General features: G+C 53.9%; 2 protein-coding genes across 2 annotated transcripts; one reads left to right on the plus strand and one right to left on the minus strand.

The window, feature by feature from the left end:
• Positions 1 to 466: 466 nt before the first annotated feature.
• On the plus strand, positions 467 to 4373 carry COCSUDRAFT_64116 (FAD/NAD(P)-binding domain-containing protein; the record flags this gene model as incomplete). The annotated part of the gene is made up of 8 exons (XM_005651677.1): positions 467 to 955; positions 1132 to 1296; positions 1607 to 1832; positions 2210 to 2338; positions 2536 to 2788; positions 3161 to 3387; positions 3669 to 3788; positions 4074 to 4373. Exons 1-8 carry the CDS (start codon positions 711 to 713, stop codon positions 4371 to 4373), a joined length of 1665 nt encoding a protein of 554 aa, XP_005651734.1. The 5' UTR covers positions 467 to 710.
• A 1048-nt stretch (positions 4374 to 5421) lies between these two features.
• COCSUDRAFT_55214 (hypothetical protein) lies at positions 5422 to 12906 on the minus strand (the record flags this gene model as incomplete). The annotated part of the gene is made up of 16 exons (XM_005651678.1): positions 5422 to 5737; positions 6124 to 6293; positions 6509 to 6599; positions 7017 to 7192; positions 7580 to 7717; positions 8045 to 8361; positions 8652 to 8884; positions 9267 to 9420; positions 9797 to 10007; positions 10375 to 10532; positions 10758 to 11079; positions 11523 to 11645; positions 11900 to 11997; positions 12180 to 12342; positions 12502 to 12627; positions 12757 to 12906. 16 exons carry the CDS (start codon positions 12904 to 12906, stop codon positions 5422 to 5424), a joined length of 2946 nt encoding a protein of 981 aa, XP_005651735.1.
• Between the last annotated feature and the right edge of the window lie 641 nt (positions 12907 to 13547).

Here is a 13547-nt window from a genome sequence, read left to right on the forward strand (position 1 = left end):
ACATAAGAAGTCAACGCATCACCTTGTTAGTTTTTGCAATCTGATCGGGTATGAAGGCGAACGTGTGCGTATGGTTGACATAAGTGGCGCATGGAGCGGTCGAAGCCTCATAGGATCCGTCAGACTATTCATTGCTAACTTAGATTTTTAAATTACAGAAATGTCGTGTACAGGTCTAGAAATCGCATCAATCGATACTTATCCTTTATGCTGATGAGAGAAGTTCATAAGTGGATCTCCCCAGAAGAGAAGAATAGTTCAAGAGTTGCAGCTAGGTAAATTCACAAATAGAAGATGTCAAAGATTGTCAAGGCTCGCTGACAATTAAATATCTGAAGTGGAGAGAAATTTCTGTATCAGTCCAAGGATTGGCAATGTGTGACGTCATCCTCATCTGCAACGAGGGAGAAGATATACAGCCTGTTCATAATCAGACCAACTGGCTCGCCAATTCAATAAGTGTGTGAAAGTTGATTAGAAAGAGTTCATTCATGTCTTTAAACTGCTGTGCTTGACAGAAAGTTTGCTTGTTTAAAACAGATCACACCAGATCATAATTTCCTTGTCAACTGTTTTCAAATTTCTTGCATTGCCAAGAGGCAGTCAAAACAATTTCATATTTTGTCAAATATGTTCGTTAATACTAGAACTTGTGCCCTGCCTTGTTGAATGGCTGCCTGTCAATAGTTATATTGAACAGGACACCAGCAATGGCAATGACCAGCATGAACAGGGGTGTCCATCGCAGCCCACATCAGGCTAGAAATCAACCATTTTGGGCGGTAATTCCAGCGCTGGTTCTCAATCGAAAGTCGCAGAGAACGCAAAGAAGACACGTGCGTGCAAGCCAGCCAACAGCCGTCCTGGCGCCAACGTCACCGGCCTCAGCAGAGACCCCAAAGTCCCTTCCCACGCAGCCCAACAATACCCCTTCATCTCCAGCGGATTCTCCCGGGTGCGACCAGCATGCAGTGCGCATGCTTGCAGACTCTCCTTTATCATGTGCCCTCCAGAGCACCACCTCACCTGCCACTCCATGCTAATATGTCCTATCTTCTCCGCCTGTGTTCTGGCGCTCGCTCTGCGTGGACATCTGTGATCCTCTTTCTCTGAGGGGTGCATGCTATGCAGGCTGGGCAGGAGGATAGTAATTGTGGGAGCGGGGCCCGCGGGGACCGTAACGGCCATGCTGCTGGCGAAAAGGGGCTACACAGTGGATGTTTACGAGAGGAGGGGCCGGCCCTCACGCGCGCTGGCCGCCACGCTGCACTCCTACATCCTCGCCCTGACCCCCAGGTACCCACCTGTGCAGCAAACACGGATGTTCTTTCGCAGGATGGTCTCTCCCAGGAACATGGAAGGGGAGACCGCCAAGAGACCGACCTTGCTGCGGAAACACCCCCTCACTGGCTTATTTTGAAAAAGTGTATATATGCATATATGCTTACAAGGCATTTGCAAGTTAAGATACGCAAATGGTTGCCAGATGCGGGCATGCTGGAGCAGGATTGTCTGTGAGACACAGAACAGGCCTCACATCCTTGAAATACCCAAGAAACCTGTTTGTCAGAACATGTACCCTAGAAGGGGTTTCTTTTATGCGCAGGGGGCTGAAGGCGATAGAGGAGACGGGCGCGGACCCGGAGTGCTGCTCGGCGACGCGCGCGCCTCGATCCGTAGGCATGTTTGACATGAACAGCGGCCGCTCCCTGCGCATGCCGCCTGGACGCAAGCACATCGTGGACCGCGTAACTCTCGCGTCAGACCTCATAGACGAGGCCATGCGTCTGTATGGCAACAACATAACCTTCCACTTTGAGCGCCAGCTGCAGGTGCCTCCTATCACATACTCTTTTGCCAACTGTGCCTTGTGCTCTGGCTCCTCTGTCCGCTCACAGTCGACGTGGATAACATCTCTCTCCACCTATTTGAATGAATGATGAAAATTTGAATGCAATATGCCACCTGGCACATGCATCAGAAGCAAAGCTGGTCAAGTCAGCCCCATTGCAATTGTTTTAGACTTGGGCCTTTTGAACTTCAGAGTTGAAGCATGATCCTCATGATTTTCTTTTAGGCCAAAAATCCCCCTTGCAGCGAATTGCAAGAAAGCCAGCATGAAAGTGGTCAAGAGAGGGATGAAGCGATAGTGTAGAGAGACTTGAAATAGCCCTGAAGAGAGCCTAAAAGCCTGGTGATCCTGTCGCAGGGGTTAGACTTGGAGAGACAACTAGCTACATTCAAAGATGGCAGCAGCGGCTCCTCGCAGCTTGAAGTGAGCTATGATTTGCTTATAGGCGCCGACGGGGCAAGCAGCACAGTGAGAGACGTCCTGCAGGTAATGGGTGTCTTGTGATACGTCTGAAAGTCCCCATTGTATGAGGGAAAAAAAGGTCCTTCCACCTGTCCTTGAAATGGAGTTGCTGTGTGCAGATCCAAGTCCGCAGGCATGCATTTAGAAAGCTCTTCTCCATATTGGGCATCAACGCACAAGTCATGCAGCTGCAGCTGATCCTGTTCACTAACTCTGTGCAGGATAAGGTGCCAGGGTTCGGGGCCAGGACACTGTACCAGGCGAGCATGTGCTACACCACCTTCCATGGCCTGCCGGTGGATGACTACGCGGCGACTAAGAGTGAGTCATCGAGCGGCGCAGCTGATTCAGCGGTTCCAAGCGAGGTGGCGTTGATCGGCACCCACAACCGCCGCGAGTTCACATACAACTGGAGGTCCCCCAAAGCCGATGTCATGGTGTCCATGTGGAAGGCTGAGGATGGCCGCATGAATGGTGCGCTCAACCTCTGTCCCATGATGTACAGTGAATGCTAAATTTGGGTTCCAGTTATTCATCTGATTAGGTGCCACGCCTGTCCCATGATGCACAGGGCATCCTAAATCTGGGTTTTGTGTTGCTCGCAGTCAGTGTCCAAGTAAATTTGTTATTCCTGTGATGCAAGATGTCATCAAGAGGCTTTCAAGAGGCTTTCATTGACTCCAGCGCCCATGCAAGTCATGTGATGCAATCAGACTTATCTGTCAGCCTTGCTCTTGGCGTCCTGCATCGGAACAACCGGTTTCAAGTGCTGTACATCAACTATTACTTCAGTATGAGATCAGAGAGGCACAACATAAATCATATGAAGGATGATCATGGCTGCAGGTCTGGTGGCGGCTGAGAGCCATGCGGCGGAGCCGGAGCAGCGGGAGCAGCTGCTGGCGGCAGCTACGCCGAAGCTGCCGGCGACGTGGCGGCGCCAGATCGCCGCGCAGACCGGTCCGCAGACGCCCAGCAGCTTTGGCAAGATCGTGCGCTGCTCGCAGTTCCATGGGCCGCGCGTTGTTGTCATCGGGGACGCCGCTCACTCTGTGACCAGCACTCTTGGCCAGGTGGGAATCTGTGCATGCACATGTACACCTTCAGTGCAAGCAGGCGTCCAAGCCTGCTTTGAGAGGTGCTGCAGGACTTGCATGAAAATTTTGTGTGCAGCTTAGTGCGTTGTTCATTTTGTGCATTTCAATTGTCAATGCAAGTGCCCGGTAGCTTGACTTGCTTGATTCTTCGACTTTGGCTCTTGTTTGGTCCGCTTCTCTCCACCACCATGATGATCTTCCTGTTAGAGTAGGTGCCATAAGCCAGGAAGGATCCAATTGTGATATATCATACCCAGGGGTGCATAACAGCGATGGAGAGCTGCACAGCGCTGGCGGCTGCCTTTGCTATGTGTGGGGACGATCTTGACCGCGTGCCGGCTGCATTCACAGCCGCCAGAGCCCCCGACGCGCACGCTGTGCAGGACATGGAACTCATGCAGGCGAGCATTCAACTGACAAAATTTTGACTTACACCCTACTCACCTTGCTTGTACACTTGGTGGCTTCCACCGGCAGGAAATTATCACAGCAGCTCCAGGACTATCCTGCGTTGCTGTCATGACAATGCTGCATATCCTACAACAGCTGGAGGCTCTTTGACATATTATGATGAGTGAAGGTCATGCAATGATGAGTAAGGCTGGCGAAAAGCCACAGGACAAGAAACAAGCTGATCAGCACTTTTGTGACACTGCGCGCAGGTGCATGCCATGGTGCCAGGTCACAACGCATCAAAATTGCCGGTAATAATCTACGCCAGGACCGTGAAGGCTCTGGCGCTTCTGGGTTCACTGGTGTTTCACAAGGTCGGCCTGCTTCCCAGCCCGGTGTACACCTACTCGGCATTCTTCGCTGGGGTGCTGCCTGTCAGGGCCATCAAGCGAAACCTGCACCTGCTCGCAGCAGCCGGCGCCGGTTTTCTCACACTGTTTGTTTGGTCTGTGTCGCGCCTGCTGCGCTCATGCTTGCTGCCTGCCCTTCGGACAGCCTTGGCAGGCTGAACTCAAGTTTTGTGCGGCATAGCATTGCTATGATAGCAAGACATGAAATTGGCGGATGCCAGTATGTTTGTTGGCAACAGGCACAGATATACTGTGTTCTACTTCGGAGGGATTCCATCTTCTGTTAGTGGTCTTGCGAGCTTGAACACTATGTTGTAAAGTGATCTTGAGCACAACTTTGTAGGAGCACTAAGGCAGCTGCGCGGCATGCTGATGTTGGATTATTGCAATGAACGGGGTTGCACGCCTTGTTTGTTGCTTGCAAGCCATACGATGGGGTGGTTCGTATTTTGTAGAATGCATGTGCATTGTTGTAGCTTGCACTAAGCTGTTGACATTCAATGCGAAATTCAAATGACATTCCGTGGAGCAGATGGAGAAAATTACAACGGCAATCATGTGAACACATCAGCTCTCCTAAACAAAGAGGAGAACTTCATGGCAGCCAGCGGGTGAAGTTCCTGCAATGCAGCCGTTGCTCCGTGCAAAGCGGGAAAGCTTCACCCATAATCACACTAGCATGCCCAACTCCTTGAATTGCAATGGCAAAACAGATGAAACACAGCAGTCCAGTGCTTGCACAGCAACATTGCCCCCATTAATATTGCAGCTGTTGTTGAAGACCAAAACTTTGCGCAGCTATTTGTTGCGCCCCTCTCAAGCTTGTTCGTCCATTTGGGTCAGGTGCAAGTGCCGTGACACCCACATAATAAATCCCAACTCAGCATGCCGCTGAGGCATGGTTATAGTACTGTAGTGTACAACCAAAACAGGGAAAGTGCGGTAACCGAGCGTCTCTGAACATGTCCCGGACAAGATTCCTCAAGAGCCTGCCCATCCCCGCGCACCAACACCAACTAAAAGCCCTCCCCCGATTGGACCAGAGCACCAACAGAAGCGGATCAGCATCAAAGGAGACCGCCGACAGCGATCACAGCTGCCCAAGGAAGTTACCCCAACCCTGACCAAGAAACGTGCCGCAACAAGCGGCAGGACGACCCATAGTGCTGCCTGCAATGAGGGGACGCAAGGAATGGAATGGCAGTGATCAGTCATCCGTCTCGAAGGCAGATCTCACGGGCAGCCGCCTGCTGCCCAGAGGCGTCGGCATTCTCTGCAGCGGCTCTGTGCGCACTTCCTTAGCACCGTCGCCGCCGGGCAGGGGGGAATCCTGCTCGTCCGGGGCTCGTGCCGCCGCGGCAAATGGTGTGCCGGGGACGGCTGGCGGCGGCGGCTGCGGCCGCGGCAGGGCGGATGCCTGTAGCCGGTCGTAGATCTGCTTGGCGCTCGGGCGCAGCTTTGGGTCGTAGCTGAGGCACTCGTTGATCAGCTGCGCCACCTCCTCCGGCACCTCCTCCGGCACCCTGCCATTCAAACACAGATTCCAACTTGAATCTAAGCTTCATCTAAGCTTCACATGCACACATTCCCTTCTCACGGCATGGAACGCCTCTTTTCCACTCCCAAAGCCATCACAAGCCTTGTCTCTTTGGCGCGGCTCCTCATCATTGCCCGTACATGTGGTAGTGTAATACGGCAAGCAGCAAGAGAATGTGATTGCATGTGACAAAAGGGCACGGTGGGGATCCGCCAGGCTATAGACTAAGTTACTGTGAAGAAAACAAGGCACTGTTCTGGAGTGTTCTGGTGTACGGAGTGTTCTATATGCAGGCCACTGCCGACAGGAAGACCTCTTTCACAGATAAATGGTGTAGTCGCCAAGCAGGTGTCAGAAGGGAACGCGGCGCACCTGACATCACGTAGCTGGCCGCGCTGGGGCCGCTCGCAGGTGGCAAGCTCCCAGAGGACGACGCCGAAGGAGAACATGTCCACCTTGTCCGAGCAGCGCCCGCCCATCAGCAGCTCCGGAGCTGCCCACGCAAATGTGCCAGCCACCTCCTCCAGCTTGCTTACATACCCCTGAGGGACCCCAGAGTCACCAATCACTCATTGCTAGGGCGCCGAGGGCGACACAACTGAACCCTTCAGAGAATTTTGACTCACAGTTCATGGGATAGAACAGCGGCATGCACGTCTGCAATCTTTGCTATTGGGGCACTACTTCTTTGTTTGCAAACGTGCTAACCAAATGCATTTGATTGGCAATCATTTGGGTGGTATGAGGGGAGCTGCACCTGTGTGAGGACCTTTGCCAGGCCCACATCGGCGATCTTTGCCGTCCCATCGCGCGTGAGCAGTACGTTGTGCGACTTCAGGTCGAACAAGCTGCATGCACAAGAGATCATGCCTCTTCAGCTGTAAGATATATGACTATGCATACAGAGGGAAGGCATCCAGATTTCTGTACAGGCCCCAAGTGACAGAAGCCATCACCATGACAAGCAACGTCCATGCTCGGACAAAGACACAGGATGGGAATCATGCTTCAATTCCAGAGCATAAGCAAAGCCATCAAAAGGACAGCCTTTTGCACTGGGGGCCTATGTGAGGTGTATAAGTGAGTGACAGGCTGCCTACGTCACGTGCATAGTACAATTTGCAGCACACAAATCCACTGGAACCTGTGAGACACACATGAAGCAAGGGTGCAGAAGCCACACAGACGGGCAGGCTAGGTATAAATGAGAGTCTTCACATTCCTGTATAGGCGGTGTGCCACAGGGCACAGAAAGGAGCACTCACACAATGGAGTGGGCGTGCAGGAAGCAGAGGCCGCGCGCAATGTCGAGGGCCACCCGCTTTCCCTGCTGCGCCCAGCTGCGCACGCGGCTGCCCTCCCGCTGCAGCGCTCGCCAGAGGTCGCCCCCCTCCACATACTCCATCACCAGCATCGTGCGGCTGCCGCTGACGCACGCCCCCTGAGACAGCCAATCTTGCTGTCAGACATTGCGTGCCCATGCGCTTACCACGCTGTACCCCAACAACGCTGTCGACCATTTTGACCTGATGATGATTTGAAGTGCCATGGGCATATCTGGTTCCTGATTCCGTACTGGGCGCCCACATGGTGACAACCCCAGATACAATGACTGCAAAATATTCTATTGCCAGTGTTGGGCTCTGCATACTCACAACAATCGATCAAATGAGCAATCGAAATCTTATCAGCAACCCAGTTCATATGTCATAATTTCACGATATAAGGATTTGACAGCCGTGATTGTCCCATCTGCTGTCAATCTGCTAGCGCCGCATGAAAGCTCATAGGTGTACGCATGGAGAGGCAAAGATCTTAATGTGCTCACCTGGAACTGGACAATGTTTGAGTGGCGGCAGCCCTTGAGGATGGCGATTTCGCGCGTGAAGTTGACGCCGCCCACCTCTGCATCGTGCAGCACCTTCACCGCCACCACCTGCACGCCCCCCCTCAGCGCCTTGAACACCTGCAAACCACGAATTCACAAAAACTCAGGATAAACAAATACACATCATTCATCCAATGAGAAATACAAAAATAAAGAGCGAATTGTCTTTCCTTCCTTCTGTGTTGTTCCCTTCCTTGCAAGCGACATCATTTACAGCACCATGCTCACAGCACTGTGCTCCTTGCATCATCCTTGGGCAGGCACTATTCTGCAGGATACCAGGAACTGATCCATCGTGCCCTGTAAGTCATGCTGCATAAATGCACCAATGATGCTGCGATGCACCGGAATTTGCAAAAAAAAAAGAAAAAAAAAATATACATCCAAAAAACATCAGTGCCGCACCTTGCCAAAGGCGCCGGCGCCCAGCTCCCAGTCGGAGCCGTCCTCGCGCTTGCAGATGGTGATCTGCTCCGCGGAAATCTCCCAGTCCGACCAGGGCAGCGCGGGCAGCTCAATGCTGCTGCCCTGCTTGCCCAAGCTGCCCAGGCCCTGCCCGGTGCCCGCCCACTCCGTCAGGCCCTGCCCCCGATCCGACGTCGACGCATGCAGGCCTGCCGCCTGACGCTCTTCCACCTGCCCGCTGCCCGCCCGGGCAGCCGCAGCTGGCAGCCCCTCGTTGCCCAGCCGCGCCACCAGCGTCGCATCGCTCACCTGCGTGCCTGCGCCCATCCAAATCACTCTGCTTCAGCCAAGCTCAAGTACATGCAATAGACCGACCGCACCCCATTTGTACACAGCCAGCTCGTCTACATGACGCGCATCAACCTCAGAGCCTTCTGCGAGGCAAGAAAAATTCTGCCAGAGCACTACCATGCAAAGATATTGACCGCTGTCCCGCCTGGCACACGCATTAACAAAATTCACCGTAGTGTCCCGTTTAAGCTTCGGCTCCCGCGAGCTCGTTTGCAAAGCTGAGGAATAGTTCTGGGGGCTTGAAATCCTGCCGCACCGGTGTCAGAGAGGCTGTGGTCGGAGGGTGGGCCAAGCAGCTGGCCGCCGGAGGACTCCATGTCGGAGGCGAGCGTGCGCAGGCGGCCGGGCGTGCCGATGCTGGTGCCCGTGTTGGATGACAGCCGCACCTCCAGCGCCTGCGACCCCGCCGCCTTCAGCGCCTCCGTGCTCTGCGCAGTCGCCAGCGTCGACATCGGCGACGCGCTCGGGTGTAGCCGCTGCTTGCGCCACCTGCACAGGTACGTTTGTGGGCATCTTTTCCAGCGATCTGCACTACTCTGAGCAGTGAGCATGCAGCAGGAGCTTAGCACGTCGAGTCCCCAAACACGGCGCACACTTGTCAGGTGACTTGCGATCACTGAGCGGGCCAACACAGCCATTATTGAACTGTACTTAAAGCACATCATGGGTACTTTGGAACTCCGCAAGCAATCTTGGACCGAAGGAAGAAGATCACGCTCCCTCCGTATCAAATGCTGACAGCGTCACAGCTCAAGCGTCATGACTCCCATCATTCCAAGATATCTTGCAAATCCTCTTTGCACTGGAGTCCCGTGAGACTGGTCACAAGCAAGCAGTATGTTGACCAGGAGCTTGTTTGCATTGGATTCACTTCGGCCTGAGACAGTGGGTGGAGGGGACGCGCCTGTGCACGATGAGGGTGGCAATGGCAAAGACAGCCAGAAGAATTCCAACCACGGCCAGCACAATGCCCACAATGAGGCCCTGCGGGAAGTGCTGCTGGGCCGGCGCCGTCGAGTCTGAATCTGCGCACAGAAACCAACAAAAGCAGCTCAGTTGCTTCTTCACCGCCGTCACAGCCTCGCACACATGAAACAACAAGAGCATTCCCACTTCTGCCGTCACACCAGCAGCCATACTCCGTTGCTTGCGCAAGACTTGTGGCATGGAGCTGTGACACTAAAGGCTGATGTCATGTGCACGTCTGATCCGGCATTTACAGTTCTGACATTTTTCAGCACCAGGCATCTCAGGGAGCACTGTGAATCAATTCCCAACTGATGGTTTCCAAGTCAGCAATGGCCTCTTACCCCTGGGGATGCAGTGGGGATGTTAAATACTGTGTGAATGATTCCTACAACTGTCTGCAAGGCTGTGAACACGGGCTCAAAATATGTTCACGGGGGCGCTTGCCTTGCCCAGGAAGCGTGAAGTTGATGATCTGGGGCCGAAGCCGCACAGGCAGCGCAGAGGGGTCCAGCGGCTCGCAGGACACCAGCATGACATGCACGACCGCCAAGCCGCCCGCCTGCAGGCGCTGCACGAGCGACCGAGACGACGCCACGCGCGCCACCATCGCCTCGGCCTCGCTAACGTTTCCATTGGTGATCGTCTGCGAGGATACACTCGCACATATCAACTCCAAGCCTTCTAAGTAAATCTTCGCCGCAGATAATACCATTCAAAAACTCCGGCCTGTCTCTCTGCTGCAGATGATACTTGGGGTCATCCGCACCCCCTCCCTTCCAGTTCCTCGGCTGCCGCTGTGCAGGCAACTTGTCAGCTGGCAAGGCAGGGGGGAAAAGACGAGCATGGCAAAGGGACTGCTTCATGGTGAGTGCCTTGTCTCTCCGCAGGAACGAGCCATTGAGTGCAATATACTGAGCAGCATGGACAAGGGAAGGGTGGGCATAACTCTGCAAAGCCCAGAGATCTGCACTATTATAACTTTAATAGATGTGGCGTGCCTTGAGCTCCACGGGGACGTCAGCACCAATGAGGATGCCGCCGGGAACGGGCGTCCCATATGGCCGGTCCGAGCCGAACGGCAGCGCCTCGGCAGTTTCCTGTGAATCCACCGCCTCCGGTGCCACCGCGGGCACGGCCGCCTTCGCGGCCGCCCTCGGAGCTGCCGCATCTGCACCCCGCTTTGCTTTCTGAGGGCTCGCAACATGTCAATTCCTCTCACAGCACTCACATGCCCTGGGGGCTCCCATCCCGCCATTGGACTATTCCATTTTAAGTCAATTAATCTGTGAGCACGTAGCCCTTCCGCAAGAAAGTGCATGGCGCCGAGAGAGGCGACGACCACATGGTGAATTGTGGAAAAGTGAGGTGCCGTTGCGGAGAGAGAGTGACGCACTTGAGAACCCGGGCCTGGGCCGGAAGACGGCGCCCTGCAGGCCGGGAGGCAGCGTGGGAACATTGTTAACGGCGGGCCCCTGCAGCAGGCGCCGCCCCAGAGAGGCAGCGCCCCCGCGCGGCCACGCGCCCGTCAGCCGCCGCCGGCCGCCCTCAATCACGGTGACCGGGTCGAAGACTGCGTCCAGGACCCAGTTCTGCATCGAGACCTGTGGCCCCGGTTGCACGTGCTGCAGATTGGGTACCGGCCAGGGCATCGGCGTTGCTAGCTGCCGCCCGCTTGAGCTGGCATTGACCGGCCCTGCCCACACTATGGGCAGCACCTGCACAACCACAAATGGCAGCGTTTTGGACCCTGGCACACAAAGTAGAGGTCAACTGGGTACTAATAGTAGGAATGTTTTAACTTCTGACCTAGGAAGCCGGGGGAAGGATAGGTTTGGCAGATAACCGGTAAACTTCAACACAGGTTTGGTGAAGGGACATGTTTGGCACGATGCTTGCAAGTTTCCTTCCTAATATGACAGTCAGCTCACTGCTGTGACAGATTGTCAGGTTCGGCGCCACCCAGCGGCATGTGCAATCCACAAAGCACCCTTTCACAGGACTTGCCATTGCAGAGGAGGCTTGCAGCACATAGGATGGTCCGTTGGTACTGTTCATTATGTAAACGAAAGTGCTGCAATGTTCTCTCCCGCCGCAGCATCTAATAAAGGAGGTCTGGGCATTGTATCTCATGTAGCATTTCACTGTATGGGTCGCGCACCTGTCCGATAACAATGTCGCTGGCTGTGATGTTGGGCAACAAGTCCACAAGAGCCGAGACAAATATGTTCAGGTTGTTTGCGGTGAAGGGAAAGATGTTGGCTCCCTCAATTCGCAGCACAGCCTGCGCAGGTTTCAAAAGTCCACGTTACTAGCGGATTTATGATCTTGCTCTACACGGCTCACGACCTTAGAATATATCAGTGGTTTTAAAAATTGACCAAGCTGGCTCATCAGTTACTCTTTGATCATGGTGGGCATACAACAAAGCCACATGAAAGTGTGACACGACCGCTGCTCTGCATGAAAGCTTCCACCAGGAAGGCATGACATCCGGCTTGACATGCATGAGAAACCGGAAGTGAGAAGTCTCCTCACCTCCAGAACAGTTGCAGTTGCTGTGGGCGGTGGCAGCAGGGCTGGGTTCACTGGGACCTCCAGCGAGCAGATCTTCCCCAGACTGCTTGTGATCTCGCCTGCAGGAGGAAATGAGGAAGGCATTGGCACCTCCCAACACGAGGACTTCCATTCGCATAACCTCATGCCCATATAGCCAAAACCCTCAGATAACACAGATGACAAGCCCTCAACTAGCCTGAGCGGTGCAGCATCTTGTACCCAGCCCACAGAGTGAGCAAGGTAAGGCGGAGGGGCGCACATTGGGCGTCCACCTCTTTACAGAGGTGGAATGCGGCCAGTGGCGGCGGCGACCCACACAACTGGTAGTTCCCTGGCCGCACCCAGAGAGCCCTGAGAGAGCTCAGGTTCGCCCATGATGAGGGCACCTTCCCCTGCAGCATGTTCCACTGCATCCCGAGCACCTGCACCAAAACTTAACGTTTCTCCCGGCAAATTGCGTGAAGTACCATATTTGCCAGGACCAGACTCTCCCTGCTTGAGCACGCCTCGCAGTGTTACTGCATGCATACGGAAGGGAGCTTCACATGACAGGTGGGAGACAACAGTGCTTGGATTAATACCTCCAATTCGGCCATGGCGCCAGATTGCATTTCCGGCAGACTCCCTTTCAGCTGGTTGCCGCCAATGTGCGCGCGCAGCAGGCTAGGAAATGCACCAGCATTGCCCCATTCTGCGGGGATGCTTCCCTGCACGATGCAATCACCCCTTCTAAGAGACGCACGAGACACACAAACAGTGCTTTACCGGCAAGCCTTGCACTCGGTGCATTGTGATTGACATTTGATATACTAAAAGGAATCATGTCCAGGACTCACCGTGAGGCTGTTGAAGTCCAGCCGCATCTCTACCAGGTTTGGAAATCCATATGCAAACTCCTTGGGCAGAGAACCATTGAACCAATTCCTGTCCAGCCGCAGCACCTGCAGCTGATCCAGACTGGCCAGCGATGGGTGAATATTCCCCATGGCTTTGACATTACAGAGAGAGCACCCCAAGTACCTGCGCGCAGAGATGCTACAGCTTCAACCAAAACTTCCCAGCAATGACTTGCTACTTTCTGCACGTTTATTTGACCCCCTAAGCACTGCAGACATCAACAAAAAGCAACATCCAGCTTTCCCATGAATATGATCAACGCCTATTAAATGATTGGTGATGGTAAGCTGCAAAGTAGTGGTGCTTACAATTGCGTGACCCTTTCTGTGTCTGAACATAGGATGCCTCCCCAGCTGCACACTGGTGATATTTCATCCCATCCACGTAAAGCACTCGCATTCTGGAAGACTGCCCAGTTCTCTATGTTATTCCTGAAATTCAGGAGGATGTCCCCTGCAGTTGAATCACATCCAGGTCATTTAAGGGTATAGCAAATGCCTCAGCAAGCACTCTGCAGTGGGTATCGATGATCGTCAGAAATTGACAGAAAAACATGTCTCTACCCCTCTGCCACTGCCCTTCCCAGCTTAGACAGACATAGGAGAGGGGGAGCGTGCAAGCTTACTGTCAGGATTTGCAGCGACCCCGTGCGCTCCGTAAAGCGCGCATAACGTGAGCAGAGTAGCAGTCAATAAATTGACCGCTCTGTGTTGCCTAACAATCATTTCTT

This window comes from Coccomyxa subellipsoidea, assembly GCF_000258705.1.
Source record: "Coccomyxa subellipsoidea C-169, whole genome shotgun sequence".
NCBI lineage: Eukaryota > Viridiplantae > Chlorophyta > Trebouxiophyceae > Coccomyxaceae > Coccomyxa > Coccomyxa subellipsoidea.